The 20,176-nt window shown below is 44.6% G+C and overlaps 1 protein-coding gene across 5 annotated transcripts in view; it reads left to right on the forward strand.

The window, feature by feature from the left end:
* phldb2a (pleckstrin homology-like domain, family B, member 2a) overlaps window positions 1–20,176 on the forward strand; it is a 213,805-nt gene that overhangs the window by 36,197 nt on the left and 157,432 nt on the right. For all 5 annotated transcript variants that reach the window (XM_067433809.1, XM_067433808.1, XM_067433811.1 and 2 more), the window contains exon 3: window positions 13,807–14,768. In XM_067433809.1, coding sequence (XP_067289910.1) covers window positions 13,807–14,768 — 962 coding nt within the window. The remainder of the gene's footprint in view (window positions 1–13,806; window positions 14,769–20,176) is intronic.

A 20,176-nucleotide genomic window follows, 5' to 3' on the forward strand; every position in this document is an offset into this window, starting at 1 on the left:
AAAAGCAGTTTATATTGCATCTAAAATGTAAGTGACTAATGTTAATTAATTGTTTATGGAACTGTCATGAAACCAGTGTCACATTTTCAGTCGTGATGGTATTCAGGAAAACAGCACTCTTGGTCGTGTCATGTGATGTTTCTCTAAATGTATTATATGTTATAAAATATAAAAATCTTCACATTTTGAATATTTACTGCAGTATGTTACTGAGTTTCTCTGTATGCGCGGCGTTGGTTTGTTTCCATTTTTTCACGATAGGCTGCATGATTGTCAACAGCGCAACCGTCAGTTCATACATTATACATTATTATCCATTAATTATTGGAACAAGCCTTAATCTCAAGCCCTGTAACTGATCAGAAAATGTAACGGAATGTTGTAGAAATGTAGTGGAGTAAAAAGTAAAATATTTGCTGCAAAATGTAACGAAGTAAAAGTAAAAAGTATGGACTATTGATTCTACTTAAAGCTACACTGTGTAACTTTTTTGTTAGCTTAGCTAAAAACAATTAGTTCTTCCAAAAATATATGTGCTCATTAATGTATATTTACTTCTTTCAAGTAATAAAGTATTCTCGTAAGTTTATAATATGCCATTGAAAATACATACGGGTGAGGGGTTTGAACATGATCATGACGTGCTGGAGCGTGATCCAGCGTCACCGCAATATTGTTTGGGTCTCTCCACTCAACGCTAGCATTCAGAGTCAATCTGAGTCAACGGAGCGAGCAATTACTGTAATTCCTCAAATAAAGGCCGGGGGCTTTATTTACCTGAACTGCCGATGGGAACCGGCTTTTATTTGAAGCAGCCTTTTATTGGGGGCAGGCCTGTATTTCTAATTCCATCTGTTTGAAATATAATTGCTATATGTAAACCGTTTTCAATTTAAAGTGATGGTATGATAGATTTTTTAAAGAAACATTTGCAAAAATATCACCATACAACAACATAATATGCATTTTTTGTAATTTTTGTAATTTTTTGCATTTTCTGAATCTGAAGATGAACGAGTTCTCGGCGAATCTAGCCGAGCATGACGTCTCATCACACCGGCCCCCAGTTTGCACATACAAATTAGGTGCTTATATTTACTAAATGAGCCTACAAAAGCAGAAATAAGCCATTTTAACTAAAGATCCAGGTTTAAGCAAATAAATAAATAAATCACGACATTAAAGTTTAGTGAAATTAGGAAATATTTAAGAGATCGTTAATTTAGTGCATATTTTGTTCTCATGTCACAAGTAATAATATCAAGCCAAGGTTTACTGAGTTTTACACGATTCTTTTGTGGTGTGGCTTTAGGTGAAGTATAAACGCCTCATCCATTTGGGGAGGAGCGCGCGCAGTCAGCGGAAGCTCGCGCAGCGAAGACGACGAAAGTATAAACATGGATTGAGACGGGGCTGCGTGGAGCTGAGCTTCAAGGCTTGGGTGCGACACCCTTAAGACATAAAAGAGACGAGAGGCTAATATTAGGTGCGTCTTAATCAGCTCCGTAGTTCAGTAGTCAGGGCACTGATCAGGACATAGCGGTAAGTCAATGGACTGACTCCCTGATCAGTGCCCTGACTACTGACGGAGCAGATTGAGGTGCACGCATTGTGAAGACCGATATTTGTAGCCTGCCTAACACGGTATTTTCAGACGTCGCATCTCTCATAGACTACAGTAGCCTATTTAAAATGGCACATGCATCCGTTATATTCTCAGTTTAATTTACAAAGCAATCCCTGTGAAGTTTTTAGGTTAACTATAGAAGAGACCACGATTAGTGTGTGTCACACTGGCATGACTCGCATCGTGGCGCTTTGCTTTAGGATGGTTTCGCCTTAAATTAATGGCATTTAGGAGATGTCATTAATCCCCCTGCCTTTATTTGAGACCGGCCTTTATTTGTTCGTGTTGACCACGCCCCCGGCCACTATCAGAGGCCCGGTGTTTAATTGTCTACACGCTTTTATTTGAGGAAATACGGTATGCCCGTATTATATACAATATTGATACCAGATTGCATGGGATTACATTTCACAAGTAAGATTGAACAATAATTTAGGTTATTTTACAATTTTACATCATTATCATTTCATGCTTATGTCATTTGTGGTGTCTGTATTTCAAAAAGTAAGGCTGCACCACATCGCTAAATTAACTACCCTGGAGTTACAGAGTGCAAGCATACGCAAGAAGCTGTGCAAAACAGTTCTTTTTAAAGGATTTTAGCTCCCCAGTCCCAGTTGCAAGCCTGACAGGGTAATGCAAGATGCTGGAATGACCTGGAATTATAACGTTTAGTTTAGGCCTTTAAAAAATATAATTCTGAGCTGGTACAGTATATATGGGAGCTTGTATGTATATGTGTTACAGAAGGTGAGTGAGTGAGTGAGTGAGTGAGTGAGTGAGTGAGTGAGTGAGTGAGTGAGTGAGTGAGTGAGTGAGTGAGTGTGTGTGTGTGTGTGTGTGTGTGTGTGTGTGTGTGTGTGTGTGTGTGTGTGTGTGTGTGTGTGTGTGTGTGTGTGTGTGTGTGTGAGTGAGAGAGAGAGAGAAATAAATTCAAATGAACAATCAAACTTGTTTTTTTATTAAAATATAAAATTAATTCATTTATACATTTATCAACATGCCATTGTGTGTGTGTGTGTGTGTGTGTGTGTGTGTGTGTGTGAGAGAGAAATACATTTCCGACGTAACGTAAGTGACTGACGAATGGGGGTTTCGCCTAGAAGCCAATCAACAGCAGTGATCTGCAACAGCTGTGTGTGTTTTCCCTGGGCGCTTCGGCACTCTGCAGAGCTTCCTCTCACAAAAAGAGCTTGCGTGTGGCACGTCTTTTTCAAGACGGGTTGCCCGCGCACTTCCGGGTGCGGTCGATATCTGTTGCTGTCTTTGGGACGCATTCACTGCTCGACGTGTTTGGGCCCAGCACGTTCGGACAGTGTTTGTGGATGTGCTGTGTTCCCTCTGTGGGAACATGACCATCGCGATGTTGTGGTCGAGACTCAATGATCTCTGTAAAGAGAGAGAGTCCCCTCTGCCACACCCCGATCTACCATCTCCGAGAGAGGTGGTACTTTGGCTGGTGGCCAGGGTGACCTGAGGGCGGTGCTGTGGTATTAAGAACCCCGACGATCATTCATTCGGGCCACTCCCGCCCTCTTGCACATCCCTTCCAGTGAGTGTTGGACTGAAGCAGCGGGACCGTCTGCTGACGCCCCGTTCGTTTCGTTCATACTCCAGATAGCGGCGAGAGGTCGATTGCCGCATCTCAAGGTGGGCTAGAGTCCTTTGGGGATGACGATTCGGCTATGCTCCGCCTCCGGGTGTGGTAGCACTGTAGAATCTGACCTAGAGTTGACAGCCATGTTATCTCGGGCAGCCGCGAGCCTCGGGCTGGTGTGAATCTCCACCCTGTCACGAGTGCTCGCGGTTGAGCGATTGGTTCTTGGAGGTGGCACCCGACAGCTGCGGGGCCCCGCCCCCAATGCCATTTCGCTCCCGAGATGCATGAGGAGTGCACGCGGTCCGGGAGATCTCCGGGTCTTCTCGCGACCGTTTGGTGGCCTCCTCCGCCTTCTCTGCCCTCGAGGGGTCGCGGCCTAAGGGTACACTGGGGTCCCTCCCCCTCAGTCAGGTGCTCTGTTGCGCACTACGGTGTCCACTGAGTGCTTTGACTTGACGCGGTGAGGCTATCCTAAGCGCCCTCCCAAGCCTGCTGGCTCGTCTACTTCGGTGGCGTAGTCCAGCAGTGCTATGGGGTAAGCTGCCGCCCCGATGCGTATGCACGAGGACAGAGCTGATCCAGGGCTTACGAGCCCCCTCGCAGAGCAGACCCCAGTGGAACACGAGTCCTTCCCTGGTCTCCTCTGTCAGGGCGCAGTCGTTACCAGTGCCTCGACACCGGGCCGCTATGCCACCCGAGTCCGGGCCGGTAACACTGCCTCGAGAAAGGCGTGCCGCCACCGATCCCGCCCAGCGCGGCATTGGTGACCACACGCCCCCTGGGTCAGGAGATGTCCACAGCTGTGGTCCGGGAAAGACAACTGGCCTTACTTGGTCGATGTGGGATGGCTGAGTGAGCCCGCCTCCTCAGCTCGCCCATATCCCGGGCCGGCCTTATCGGCGGCACGGTCAGGGACTGCGCCCAACAGTTCTTGGCTGTCCCCAGAGGCAGACTGAGGCCATCTGCCCCGGCGGCCCGCTGCTGCACCTAAGCGCCGCCGGCACAGTTGTCTCAGCCTCCTCGCCGCCAGGGCGACTTCCTGCGACCCCCTCCCGCGTGGCCACAGCAGCAGCCTTCACCCTGGCCACGCCACAGGGCGCGCTGCAGGAAGCCGTCCCAGTCCGCGCCAGCCCAGCAGCCTGCTGAAAATAAGGCCAGCGGCGCTCCGGACGCGGACAGCTCTGGGATGGGCAGTTCTTTCATGGGACGGTGGCAGGTCCGCCCCTTCCCCCGGTGGAGGGCCGGGGGAGAATCCTTTGTCCAGCTGCTGGCCCACGGGTCAGCAGCAACCTTTGCAAGAAAGAACTGATTAACCCATCCCTGAGCGCCAAGAGACCGGTGACGGCAGTGTGCGCCGCCCCCGGGCCACGCCGCTCTCGTCCCTCTCTGTCGCCAGCCCCCTCTCAGAGCAGACCCCAGTGGAACGCGAGTCCTTCCCTGGTCTCCTCTGTCAGGGCGCAGCTGTTACCGCCGCCCCGACACCGGGCCGCTACGCCACCCGAGTCCGGGCCGGTAACGCTGCCTCGCTGCCCCACCGAGGGTACGCCGGTGCTCTGCGTGACCCCTTTGGTACACTCCCTGGGAGCGTGGCTACAGCTGCCGGGACTGTCCCGCTGGGTCGCACGGACCATCCGGCTCGGCTACGCGATTCAGTTCGTGCGAGCTCCTCCCCGTTCCGGGGTGTCCGGTACACCATGGTGGGGTCCAATGCCCCAGTCATGCGTGCGGAGATCGCGACCCTACTGGCGAAGGGTGCGGTCGGGCTCGTCCCTCCAGCCGAGATGAAGTCCGGCTTCTACAGCCCTTACTTCATTGTACCGAAGAAATCCGGTGGGTTACGACCGATCCTGGACCTTCGCGTCCTGAACCGATCCCTGTACGGGCTTCCGTTCAGGATGTTGACTGCGAAACGCCTTTTCGAATGCGTTCGTCCATGCGATTGGTTTGCAGCGATCGACCTGAAGGACGCTTACTTCCATGTGTCCATCCTTCCGCGTCACAGACCGTTCCTACGGTTTGCGTTCGAAGGGCGGGCATATCAGTATGCCGTACTACCATTTGGGCTAGCTCTGTCCCCTCGCGTCGTCACGAAGATTGTCGAGGCAGCCCTTGCGCCACTCAGGCAACAAGGGGTTCGCATCCTGAACTATCTCGATGACTGGCTCATACTGGGCCACTCTCGGGACCGGGTGTGCGAACACAGAGACCTGGTTCTCCACCACTTAGCTCGTTTGGGCCTTCGGGTCAACTGGGAGAAGAGCAAACTCTGCCCAGTGCAGAGGATCTCTTTTCTCGGTATGGAGATCGACTCGGTCGCCATGTGCGCACAGCTTACCGGCTTGTGCGCGCAGTCACTGCTGACTTGCCTCAGGCAGATAGAGAGCAAGAGTGCGGTTCCACTGATACTATTTCAGAGGCTCCTGGGGCATATGGCATCTGCAGCCGTGGTGACGCCGCTCGGATTGCTTCATATGAGACTGCTTCAGCACTGGCTTCGCGATCGAGTCCCGAGATGGGCATGGCAGTCTGGCACGCTCCGGGTCCCAGTGACTCAGGCCTGCAGACAGACACTCACCCAGTGGTCGAACCTCAGCTTTCTACGGGCAGGTGTGCCCTTAGAATGAGTTTCCCGGCATGTTGTTGTGTCAACAGATGCGTCCACCACGGGCTGGGGTGCCATGTGCAATGGACATGCAGCCGCTGGCTCTTGGTCAGAGAGCCAGAGCCGCCTGCATATCAATTGCCTCGAGTTGCTGGCAGTTCGGTTCGCCTTGCACCGCTTCCTAGCGTTGTTGAAGGGCCAACACGTTCTGGTCAGATCAGACAACACGGCCGTAGTAGCGTACATCAACCACCAGGGCGGTCTACGCTCCCACCGCATGTCTCAACTCGCCCGCCATCTCGTCTTATAGAGTCAGAAGCGCCTGAGGTCCCTTCGTGTTGTCCATATCCCGGGGATCCTGAACCGTGCAGCCTACGAGCTCTCACGGGTTCAGCCTATCCCTGGGGAGTGGAGACTCCATCCCCAGTCGGTCCAGCTGATCTGGGATCAGTTCGGGGACGCACAGGTAGATCTGTTGCCTCCCACGACTCGTCCCATTGCAGCCTGTACTTTTCCTTGACCGAGGGCACGCTCGGCACGGACGCACTGGCGCACAGCTGGCCGCAGGGCCTACGCAAGTATGCGTTTCCCCCAGTGAGCCTTCTTGCACGTGTTCTGTGCAAGGTCAGGGAGGACAAGGAGCAGGTCATCTTGGTCGCCCCGTACTGGCACGGCCGGACCTGGTTCCCAGAACTAGTTCTCCTTGCGACAGCCCCTCCCTGGCCGATTCCTCTGAGACAGGATCTACTCTCTCAAGACGGGGCACCCTGTGGCACCCGCGTCCCGATCTTTGGAACCTCCACGCGTGGCTCCTGGACGGGACGCGGCAGGTTTGAGTACCCTACCACCTCCGGTGGTGGCTACCATCACTTCCGCTCGGGCCGAGTCCACGAGACGGGCCTATGCGTTGAAGTGGAACCTCTTCGTCAATTGGTGCTCTTCTCGCCAAGAAGACCCCTGGAAGTGCCGGATCGGGTCTGTGCTCTCTTTCCTCCAGGAAGGGTTGGATCGAAGGCTGTCTCCATCCACCCTGAAGGTTTATGTGGCCGCTATTGCCGCCTACCATGACCTCTTGGACGGGAAAACGGTAAGTAAGCACGACCTGGTCATCAGGTTCCTGAGGGGTGCGAGGAGACTACATCCTCCTCGTGCTCCTCTCGTACCCTCTTGGGACCTCTCAGTAGTTCTAAGTGCTCTGCAGAGGGCCCCATTTGAGCCTTTGCGGTCAGTAGATGTTAAGTTCTTGTCTATGAAGACAGCGCTCCTGACCGCATTGGCCTCCATCAAGAGGGTAGGGGACCTGCAGGCATTTTCGGTTGACGAAGCGTGCCTGGAATTTGGGCCGGCTGACTCTCACGTGATCCTGAGACCCCGGCCTGGATATGTGCCCAAGGTTCCCACCACTCCGTTCAGAGACCAGGTGGTGAACCTGCAAGCGCTGCCTTTGGAGGAGGCAGACCCAGCCTTGGCATTGCTCTGTCCAGTACGCGCCCTTCGCGCTTACGTAGACAGGACGCAGTGTTTCAGGACCTCAGACCAGCTCTTTGTCTGTGATGGTGGGAAGCTGAAAGGGAAGGCTCTCTCAAAGCAAAGGCTGTCTCACTGGATAGTGGACACCATTGTTTTGGCTTACCAGCAGCAGGGACGCCCATGTCCCCTTGGGGTCAGGGCCCATTCCACCCGGAGTGTGGCCTCCTCTTGGGCTTTAGCACATGGCGCTCCGCTGACAGACATCTGCAGAGCTGCAGGCTGGGCGACACCAAACACATTCGTCAGGTTTTATAACCTCCGAGTGGAGCCTGTATCCGACTATGTACTTGCCTCTACAGGTGGCCGGTAATGGATTGGCTCAGGTGTCTTCGCTTGCTCGCCATTCCACTCCACGGACTGGATACGTGTCCGCCTTATCGTGGCCTTATCGCCTTATACGCCTTATCGTGGCGTAAGCGATAGAGCCTTATATAAAACGATAGACATTTTCTATCGTCCAGACGATATATTTCGTCATATCGCCCAGCCCTATCCTGTATCATAACTAAATCTCTGCAGTTTGTAACAAACCAAACCGTGTGAAAATCCGGTAAAAACTCGGGGAGTTAGGATCATTGTAGTTGAGAATACATCTTCCTCAGTAGAAATAAATGTGGGCGGCGGCGCATTGGGGGCCCATCCAAGATGGTGCCGTGCTGATACGTCCGCTCCAATAGGCAGCGTCTACGTATATTATGTCTATAGGTTCGAATGCAGGTCGCCATGTTGCCCCTCCATCTTGAAAGTACATTAACCAAAGAGGGACATACCCATAATTTCAAGCTTCGCCTTTTGCGTTTTAACACTCGATGGCACCGTGTCGAATGTGAAGAGGGGATTTGCATGTTAATCTTGGACTAAATCGGCCACCGTAGGAGTTAAAACGAAATCAGAATTGAGAGGAACAGAAACTATTATTCACTGGATGGTCATATACCTTTTTACCACTAGATGGGGGAAAATATCACACAGTGTAGCTTTAAGTAAAGTACAGAAAAATGTACTTAAGTAAAGTAACAAAGTATTTGTACTTTGTTACATTCCACCACTGGGTGGGGGTAAAGTAATTTGACCTCAGGACGTCTGTAATATTAATGAACAATTTGCATGGGACAAGACATCTCAGTAAAACTAGCAGAAGTGGGAGGAGTAACTCGCTTTACGCACCTCAGTAACCTCCTTTTCGTCATTGTGCGTATGACGTTGCTGTTATCACGTGAGCAAACACACAACATGCGCCAGTCTGAACTCATATATATATATATATATATATATATATATATATATATATATATATATATATATATATATATATATATATATATATATATATATATTAGGGCCGGGACTTTAACGCGTTAATTAAGATTAATTAACTACGGGACTTTAACGCGTTAATTAATTACGCAAAAAAAAAAAAAAAAATTAATCGCACTTATTTTTGCCCCGCGGAACGTTTTTCAATGAATGAGTTTTGACGGACCGATTATACTGGAACACCAACTAGCGCTCATGAGTCACGACTCACGACAACAACCATGAAAACAACAAACCATAGTGAACATGAACGAAGAAGCTGATGAGACCGCTTTGCTTGGCCCCGTGGATGGGAAATTTAGTTTTAAAAAACGAAATGATGGAAGCGTCGACAAGAGCATGGTTGTGTGCAAGCTATACAACAGGGGTATCCAAAGTCGGTCCTGGAGGGCCACTGACGTCCTGCAGAGTTTAGCTCCAGCTTGCCTCAATACACTGCTAAAGTTTCTAGTATGCCTAATAAGACCTTAATGAGCTGGTACAGGTGTGTTTAATTGGGGTTAGAGCTAAACTCAGCAGAACAGTGGTCCTCCAGGAGCAGGATTGGACACCCCTGCTATACAACAAGGAATTAGCGTATCACCGCAGCACATCGAGCCTCAAATATCACAAATATGCTTTTGCTACACTTAATGGTAAACATTGCACTGGTCTGCTGGACTGAAATAAATAAACAATATTTTGTTTATTAAGCTTATGTATTCAGTCATTATTCAATGGTATACTAAAAATACATGTGAAAAATTACTTCTCATTGTTCTCAGGTAAAATATTTATATGCGATTAAAATGCGATTAATTTCGATTAATTAATTACAAAGCCTCTGATTAATTAGATTAATTTTTTTAATCGAGTCCCGGCCCTAATATATATATATATATATATATATATATATATATATATATATATATATATATATATATATATATATATATATATATATATATATATATATATATATGTATTGTTTTATAAAACAATTAGGTCCAGTCTAACAATTCTAATTGGATTGTGTTGCTAATAGACACTTTTCTAGAGCTAAAATAAGTGTTGTGCCTCTAATAAGTGCTTTTGATCTTCTTTTTGCTCTGAATGGTCCGCGGAAAATACTGGAGGTTTGCCACAGAGTTGTCCCACCACCTACAACGCAACCGAATGCTTCAAGCGCCTCCATGCTCGCAAAACGCGCTTTTAAAAAAAACCTTTTAAACAGGAAATTACAGGATTTTACCATACATTTTTCAGGGATTACTATTACCCAAGGTCATTTTTCCGGACCTTTTTACAGAAGGTAAAAGTCTCAATAATCTTTACTGACATTGTCCATAATGATTACTGTAATGGCACATACGTGACTAAAATCACATAGAACCTCTGGTAATAATTACTTTACCCCCATCTCCCCATGTTAAAGTAATCCAGTCCGAATAGGGTTTATGAATGTTGATTGCCACTTTAAAGGTCAAACTATTTTTATTTTCTATTAAATTTAAATAAAGTTGGGGGATGTGTTTTAATAGTTTAAAACCCAGGTTTTTGTACATTTGTAATTCTAGCACTAAACAGTAAGTATATTTTTAAATTATTATATTTAGAAAAAGCTGTAATGAGTAACAAATTTCGCCTAAATTAGTTCTGAAGCAGCTAAGCTAATTAAGGGCAAAATAGTTATTTATATATTTCCTATACATTAAATAATGTTTGTTGTATTTGTTTGATCAGTTTAATTTTTTTTGATAACTTGGGCTATATCATCCGTCATTACTTCCGTCTGATAAGGGCAAAACCGGCGTGATCATATGTATATATTAGGGGTGTAACGATACGCGTATTCGTATTGAACCGTTCGGTACGAGGCTTTCGGTTCGGTACGCGGTACGCATCATGTACCGAACGGTTCTTGGACTAATTAATTAGATTTGGAAAATATAAAAGTGTGTGAAATATAATAATATGCGTTCAACAAGGTAGCCCAATAACCAAAACGACATAACAGCCAATGCCCCTGACACCGCCGAAGTGAAAGAAAAAAACCCACCAAATATGTTTTAGGCTGCTCGTCAGGTGCTCGCTTACTCAGTAGGCTACGCGCTGAATGCTCGTGGCAAAATGGCTATTGCGTTTAACAAACCAGAAATAGAAGATCCTCCAATAACCAACAGGTCTGGTGTTTGGGTGAACTTTGGATTCTTTGTAAGCTATGATGGTGTTGGCAAGAGTGATGGATTCAAAAACAACGGTATGTCGCATTTGCTGATGGTACAGCAGCGGGAATAATTCATGTCATGTCAATCAACTCATTTACGCCGACAACAAGACGATAAAAAGGAGAAACAGCCACAAACTATCCCACAAACTATCCCCGCAGCATTTAGACAGACATTTCCAACTTATTCAAATGGCAAAAGACATCACCGCGGCGAGTGGTCCATTTATAGCCGCGGATATGAGACCTAACGCCCGTTTCACACACACACTCCGTCTGCAGTGCGTGTGCGGTGCGTTTTTTCCCGTACCCATGTTAACGGATTACAGTTTTCACACTGCACGCGGATGCGGTCTGTCAGTCCGTTCCAGGAGCGTTGCGTCTGCAGCAGTGCACGGATCGTTTTCGTACCGAGTCTATAGTATTTTTTGCTGCGCTGCACTGCTGCATTAAAGTGATAGAACATTGTTCGCATTAAAATAAACATGTACTGACGCGAAAATCTAGTAATTTCACCACAGATGCATATAATGTAAAATATACTCTTGTTTCAAAGTCAACACATGGCTTTTTCTCTCTCAAGTAAAGCAACAAAACGACACCTTACCTGGCATTTAGGTAAAAAAAAAAAGTGCCATAATGTAGAGCACTCGTACTTTCTTGGAGGTGAAAAGCAAAGTTCTTTTTGACCTGTAGGATTTCTTTTAAAAGGGTGTAAAAACGAAAGATAACGAGAGTCGGCTGTTTTTGAATATACTATTGTAAGTTTCTAATTTAAAATGTTTGTGATTTAGGCTATAAACTATGTTTAAATGTTTTGCCACTTGTGTGAGCTAAATCTAAAGTATATAAATATGAATAAATGAATTTAATAAAATGTTGTTTAAATGTAGTAGGCTACGTAACCTGACTTCTATTAAAGAGTAAACAAAGATAATTGGAATTCTGACGAGGCATGTTCAGTAAAAACTTTTGGATTTTAAATAAAAAATAATGAATAAATGCTGTGTTTGTGATATGCAACAGCGGATCAGTTGCGGACTGCAAACGCAGCATATGTGGAAGCACTACAGGGTGTGGGGCTCCTGCAACGCGCACCGCACACGCTAATGTAAAGAGCTAATGTCTTATTCCTGTAACTACACAGAAGATGGGTAAAGTATAGCTCCATCATTGTTCAATGTAAAAAAAAAATCATACTTTGTTAGTTTTAATAAAAAAATAATAAAAAAAGGTAATTTATCTGCCAATTTTTTCTTTTTGCTGTATCTAAAACATACCGAACCGTACCGAACCGAACCATGACACCAGTGTATCGTATCGAACCGAACCGTGAATTTTGTGAACCGTTACACCCCTAGTATATATATATATATATATATATATATATATATATGAATGATCACGCCGGTTTTGACCTTATCAAACGGAAAGTTCTCTTTTCTTCTTCCCTTTTTCTGGTTTTTGCTACTCTGAGTAATATACAAATCTTGGTATTTAGGGCACTTTTTGCATTTCTTTGCCTCTTCTAGACAGATCGCTTCCTGTACTCCTGAGTTGTAAGTCGCTTTGGATAAAAGCGTCTGCTAAATGCATAAATGCAAATGTAAATGTAAGTAATAGCGGATGGGAACACTAGATGAGATTTGTTGGGAAATGAGGTAAAAAATAACAAATACTGTTCGGTTTCGCTTAATTTTGTTACACAATGGTTTATGTTCTAGATCTTATACAAAATCATGGGATTTATGCCTCCAATGCTTAAAAAAAGTCATGGGACCCACAGTGTTATTCCTAGAAAGTGCCACCTCTGCCTTTTTTTATTTCTCTCTCTTTCTCTGTGGACTTTGTGTTGGCTGAGAAACCTTGAGAAACCTTAATACAAGCAGTCATCTTACCACCATGTAGCTGCAGCTGCAAATAAATGATAATGTAAAATCCCTTCCATATGGCTCCAGGTCAACCACTTAGCTAAAATGATTTACAACCCAAAACACAGATAAACATTCTGGAGCACAGATGGTCCACACGTATGTCTGACAGAGACCACCACTGCTCCTACAAATCAAACTCACAGAAGATTTCTGACCCAGTCCCTTTCCTCTGCTTCCGTGCCAGAAAGTACAAACCCATTCTGGATTTGGTTCTTCCATTTTTAGACAACGCTTTTCCCCCTAGATATCAAAGGCATCCATATTTGTGTTGGCTGAGATTTGTATGAGAAAGCTGTAGTCAGCTGAGCATGTGACTCTTGAACTTCAATAAAACCTAAAAATTAGCAAGAACACATCTAATTTATTTTGTCAGATTTTGTAAACCTCTTTGTGCATGTGTCTATGATAACCTGTCCAAACATTGAGCTTTTGTATTAGATCAAGAAGATTGCATCAAGGGTTTGTTGTTAAAACTCTTGAATATTTCAAGTTAAATGTCCTTTCATTTCCTTGATGTAATTTCAGTTTGCATTTAAATTGTGCATAGCTCCAGATGTGTCATTTGGCTTAGTCTTTTAACCTCTAGATATGAGAGGAATTGTTAGGTAAATTACTTTTATAGGACTTTGTGTACAATAAGGATTTATAGGACTTTGTGTACAATAAACCTAACAGGTTCAGTTATGTGTACAATATTGGATTTCTGTCAGTAGATTCTCATAAATATTACACACTTTACCTTTAATCATTATCTGTTGAAAATGAGATCCCAAACCTCAGAATCACTGCCATAATCAATATGATTTGATAGATTTAAGTTTGTCATGAATGATGGAATGAAACCTGGCTCAACCCTTTTTTAGAATCAGAATCAGAAAGAGCTTTATTGTATGTTTATTGTATGTTTGCAGATACAAGGGATTTTGTTTTTATGACAGAGCACCATGTTTAAATGTGCACAGGCATAAATTTCTTTTTTTTTCCCTGCAGAAACAACAAAGTTTCATTCTAATGCCAGCACTTTGGTTGGATCCAGTGTTCGTGGCACACGCTCCAAGGCAGAGCTTCAGGAGTTGATGGAGAGCTTGCAGCGCAAGAAGTCTGCTCTGGAGGCCAGCTTAAAGGCTACTGCAGACCGTGGTTACCTCCCTTTGCCCCCCCCTTCCAGTCCCCACTCAGATTCTTCCTATCTACAGGACCGTCCACCCCTTTCTATTCGAGTCCCCTCCCCTTACACACCCTCCAGCAACCTGAGCATGCCGCCATCACCCCACCAATCAGAGCGTCCCATAAGTCCAGTCCCAAGCCAAACCCGTGCCCGACACCAATCGCAGGACAATATGTTTCTTTGCCACCCTTCGGAAGGACGACATCCCAACACAGCTAGCTCACTCCTTTCTATGTGGAATGGCTCTTCTACCTCCTACATGACTGATGCTCTATCTTCATCTCGCCGAGGTCCAAGTGGCGCGGCCAGCATGCCCTCCAGCCCTCGCTTGGGGCGGAGACTGCTAACACGAGATGGGGAGTCCACTGTTGAACCATCGCTCCGCCAAAGGAAATACTCCACCGGCTCCCTGAATGGCCTGGGGGGACATAGTCGCTCTCTGCCCCGGTTGTATCGAGGAGATGCCCCAATGCTTTCTTTGCCACCCAGGCGTACCACCAAACCACGACACAGCCTTCCATTCTTGGAAAAACCTCCAGATGTGACTGTGATAGCCAACATTACAAGCGGTTCTCGCAGGGCTAGTCTTTGCTCTGTAGGATCTGCCCCATGTTTGGATCTAGGAGTAGGAGAAAGGCGGATGTCATTTGGTAAAGGAGGCCTGGGACCTGGCATGGGGCCGAGAAGGGGCAGTATCAGTTCTCTCAGTGGAAAAGAAGAGCTCAGAGATTATCATCAGAGACAAAGAGATGAGAGACTTCGAGAACAGGAAGTGGAAAGACTGGTAAGAAGACCTGCACTCATCCAAAACAAACACTTACACCAGGGAGTCTCAACCAGGTTTCAGAATTCTCTTTTAAATCACATATCACAAGATATTATTATTAGGGCCCAAGCACAGATCGTGTGAGGACCCTATTGCAATTGCTCAGTCTGTTATTCTTCTTTTCAGAAATGAATCGCATTTATGAGAGCCTAACATTCTCGAAAACTCATGAAACTTTGCACGTGTCAAAAGTGGTGAAAATTTATCTGATATGGGTTTCAGAATTAGGTGTAGCAAAATAGCTCGATAGCGGCACCTACAAAATTTTAATTAAGCGCCAACAGCGTATGTACATGTACAAGCACCAAGTATGAAATTCGGTAGAAACATGTAACAGCCCAATACCTACAAAAAAGTCCCCAGAGCAAAATCTGAAAACCCAACAGGAAGCGAGATATTTTTAATTTTCTCAGCAAAATGTTTGAAACAGGAAGATGCTGTAACTCTGGCATTTGTACCTTAACATTAATACCTGTAAGGGTGCTTTCACACTTGGTTCGATTGCGCCCCCTCTCCCTGTCCCCACTGGACTGTGTTCATATTATATTATTTGCATCCGAACCAGGGTTCGTTTGCATCATCAAAGCAGCAGCTGTTTACCCGGTTGCTTAGTAACAACAGCGAGCGTGAAGGCGGCGAAATGCATAGCATTGCTTCAGTCACTTTTATATATTTGTTTTTGAACCTCTTTTTTTGGTTTTGTTACCAAAGCTTCAATATGTAACGACACTTGCGTCTATCTGCCGCGAATGCACTGCAAAGGCTCTAAAGAACGTTAAAGGTGAGCAGAAATGAGATCTACAGCTCTCTGCTTGCAGTATGTCAGTGACGCTGGTCAGGCAAATGAGTGAAACGCACACAAAACACAATTTTTTTTATCAAATCATATGTCATTAATAGTGGTTCACTCCTGCGTATGTATGATTGCATTCACATCAGCTGCAAACCGAACCAGAGTTCACATTAACCCAACCCCAGACCACCTTTTTAAGCTGACTAGAGTATGGATGGCGGGTGTGCACACGTGTTCGGAAGACCGTGTTCACATTATCCAAACAAACCGAAATCTGAAGTCAATTGAACCCGGGTGCGCACCAAAAATTCTAGTGTGAAAAGCACCCTCAGTCTATATGAATATAATTCTGAAGTTGTAATACACCAAGTGTTCAATTAGGCTAGTTGATATTTAAAAATAAATAAATTATGCAAGGATTCAAATTGTCGTTAAACTAATGCAGGGGTCACCAACCTTTTCGAAACAGCATTGCATGCTGTTCACCAGTGTATTGTAATCTGGGGTGTAACTGGTTGACACTGCAACTCTGAGTGAGTTGCAGATGTGCATCAGTGAGGCGTTTTCTGTGTTTTTTCTTGATGAAGTTCATGTCAGAAAAGGCTGATTCACAAAGATAGGTTAAACCAAACAGGCTAGCAAACTTCATAGCTGCTGTGCATACACCACTGTACTTTTCTGTGTCAATAAGGATCCAAAAGTTTGGTGCAGCCTTATCCATCCGCTTTGAGGTGGATGTAATTTTGCAGTGTTTTTGATTTCCACCTGTCCAGCATCCAAGCTGAACGTTGCACTTAGTTGCTCAGCTTAGTTACCCCCCCAAGGAGTGGCGAGTTTGGCAGGCTGGCATGCGAGAAGGGGCCTGGTTAATTGTCCAGGAAGTCCCCTGAGAACGGTTTAAAAACTTAAATTAAACCATATATACATTCAAATAAACTCAAGACTACTCTTAAAATACAGGCTTTCTAGAATGTCATCACACAGTTACATGTAAACAAATTTACTGATCGCTATTAAACCAGCATTTGTCTCATTTCAACCATAAACATACAAAAAACATTAACACTCACCAAATCCTTGTTTAGTGATAACTTCTGTCAAATATTTGGTCTCAAAATAGCAATGTTGACAAAAACAGCCACAGGAGCTCTACTCTAACACTCTTCTCAAAATGGAGGATTCAATTCTCCCCAGAGCACGTTCTAGTGCTGCATTCCACTCCACATTAAGACATGCACTTGCAAACTTCCCTAAGCACTTCGCCTTGGGGGAATCCCCGCCGCCATTTTGAAGTGCGTTCCACTTCGTAAAGTGGACAAGGGAAGTTTATATGGACAGACCCTTGCTCCCTCGATTTTGACCAAGTGAGCGAGTCTACTTCATATGTACACTTCAGGCAGCTTCATATACCACAATGCAACACGTTTGTGACGTCACCATATCGCGTTTAATTTACCCCACCACAAACAACTCTATGATATTTTTTAAAAACATTTAAAACAACCCAAACACATCCATATACATATATAATGTTGCATTAAACAATTTCATAAAGGAAAAAAATAAATAATAAATCAACTCCAAAGTGGATTCCAAGTGATCAAGGGCTTAGGGCGTTCCAGTTCAGTCCATTGCAAAGTTTCCACCAGTAGTGGGCACTCATGCAACGTAAGCAATGACGCACATCCGAGTGAACGAGACGGAGGGAAGTTTGCGAGTGAAGGGCACGATAAAAACGAACTGGAATGCAGCATAGAAAGAGCAGGCTTAAAGGGGCAGTACTCTATTTTCACATTCACTCCTGAACAAAATCTTAAGACCAGGGGATTCATTGCAAGTTTTACACATTTCACACTAGTGCATCATAACCGGGTTGTAAGTGCTGCTTCAAAATGCCAAAAGAAGAAACAGGAGCAAGAGAAAAAAATAGAGAGTAGGCAATTTATTAAAAACTGCATTTAAACTGAAACAGGCCGTTCAACAGCTGATCAAAAGTTTAAGACCATAGCCCAAAACTAAATGCACAACAGTACTAAAAGTGTCAAAAAAGTACTCAGTAGTGAGTAGTCCCACCATTCTTGTTGATCACTTCAAAAACTCGTTTCGGCATGCTTGATGCGACTGTTTCCAGGCGGCTGCTGGGAAGGTTGCTCCATGTGGTGAAGATGGCTTCACGAAGGGCATCCACGGTCTGGAATTGACATCCATTTTAGTAAACTTCCCTTGCCATCCATCCCCAAATGTTCTCAATGGGATTTAGATCAGTGGAACATGCAGGATGGTCCAAAAGAGCAACGTTATTCTCCTGGAAGAAGTCCTTCGTCAGGCGGGCTTTGTGAATTGCAGTGTTGTCCTGTTGAAAGACCCAGTCATTACCGCACAGACGGGGGCCCTCGGTCAAGAGGGATACCCGCTGCAGCAGATCCACATAGCCAGTCGCCGTTTGACGCCCCTGCACAACCTGAAGCTCCATTTTCCCATTGAAGGAAAAAGCACCCCAGATCATGATGGAGCCTCCTCCACTGGGCCGCATAGAAAAAATCTCAGGTGGGATCTCCTTGTCATGCCAGTAACGTTGGAAGCCATCAGGACCGTCCAGGTTAAATTTTTTCATGTCAGAGAATAAAACTTTCTTACACTTTTTAATGTCCCATGTTTAGTGCTCCCTTGCAAATTCTAAATGGGCAAGTTTGTGTCGTGGGAGGAGACGTGGCCTTTGAAGACGTTTTTTTGTTCTTGAAGCCCTTCTCGCTGATGCTGACTGCAGCCCAATAACCATAAGACGTCATCTGCTAAGATGACGTCTTATGGTTATTGGGCTGCAGTCAGCATCAGTAAGGGCCTTAATTTGGGTTGAGGATCGACCTGTGTCTTCACGGACAACCCTTCAGATCCTGCGGGTAGGGCTGTCGCGGTTAGAAAATTTACCTTGCGGTTATTATGGGTGGCCCATAGCGCCTGTATGCGGTTTTACCGCCGTTTATTTATTTATTTATTATTTTATTTTTTAGAAACCTAAGTTATCCTGATTTTATTGCATAAAAAGCTCTGTTGTTGAGTTATGTAGCATAAATTGTTGCTTTTTAACTGACAAAGAGACACGTTTTAAAACTTTTCTTTTTATTAAATACAAAACAGCAACAAGAACATGCCTTTAAAAAATAAAAGAAATCAAATAATTTTAACGTATCATAAAAAAAAGAAAATGCATGTTCCAAAAATGAAAGAATTAAAACAACGTGTGAAAACAAAACCATGTGAAAATAAAGAGAACAAACGAAAATATTATATATATATATTTTTAAATATTAAATATTAATATATGCATTGGCGTCGATGCACTCCTCTTGCAGATAGCAAGGAACAAGGAACGTTGAATAGCCTAGAATTAGCCAATGGATCTACTAGCCTATAATTAGCCTACCAAAATAAATTATAGGCTAGGCTACATTTTAAATTAGGCTATTTATTCGTTTCAATATATATTTTACTTAACAAAAAATACATTTAAATTATCCTGACTGCAAAAGAATGCATATTCTTTAAATGTGCACAAACTTATATGGACGTTAAATTGGAGCTGCAATTAGCCTAATTTATATAGGGCTATATCTGACCTTTTAATGTAATTTTTTTAAATTTTATTTAGTAAAACATTTATTTTAAACAAAAAACAAAAAACAAACATTTAATCCAGCAACAGACAAGTAGCCTAGCCTATTTGACAGTAAGCTATAGATATTGTTTATTTTTTTTAAATAATTTAATTCATATAATTACATTTGTATTTTTTTAGCTTATAAGTTATTTTATAACTTACCAGTATGAGCCCATGCTGAGGAATTTCAAGTTCCGCTTGAGCTTTCGCTAGATCTCTTCTCTTCAAACAGCTCTGAGAAAATGTACTGACCAATGTGTGACACAGGCCCATTGCTCGGGCTGTGCGGTCCTTGACGCTTGCCATTGCATTTGTAACTGACAAATGTAAATTGTGACCAAAGCAGTTTAGCCATGGCCAGTTCAGCTTTTTGACTGCTGCAACGATGTTGGCCCCGTTGTCTGTAGTGATACAGGCCAGCTTCTTCTCATCCAGGGACCACTCTTCAAATGCGTGCCGAAGCGCATCGGAAATATTGTCGGATGTGTGGTTTTCGGGCATAAACACCGTTTCAAGGCAGCGTGATTTCAGAGTCCATTCCTTGCTGAGATAATGAACCGTTAGACTCATATAAGGAGTCATATTGACACTTGACCACATATCGGTTGTGGCAGAAAAGTAGTCGACATTTATAAGCTTGCTTTTGATCGATGTCTTTACTGTGCTGTACATTTTCGGCACAGCAGTTTCTGAAAAGTATGTTTTGCCCGGCAACTCGTACTGCTTGTCAAATTGTTGAAGCATTGATTTGAATGCTGGTTTCTCCACCGTGTTGAACGGAACCATCTCCTGAACTAGATATTTATGATATATATCTATATATCTATGCCTGTTACTTTCACGGCTGTATTTTACAGATTTTGCAAAGGCTTCAACTACTCCTAACTGTCGGCTGGTACCGGCCTCAGCTGTTCT

Source organism: Pseudorasbora parva, chromosome 23, assembly GCF_024679245.1.
Source record: "Pseudorasbora parva isolate DD20220531a chromosome 23, ASM2467924v1, whole genome shotgun sequence".
In the NCBI taxonomy this organism is placed as follows: domain Eukaryota; kingdom Metazoa; phylum Chordata; class Actinopteri; order Cypriniformes; family Gobionidae; genus Pseudorasbora; species Pseudorasbora parva.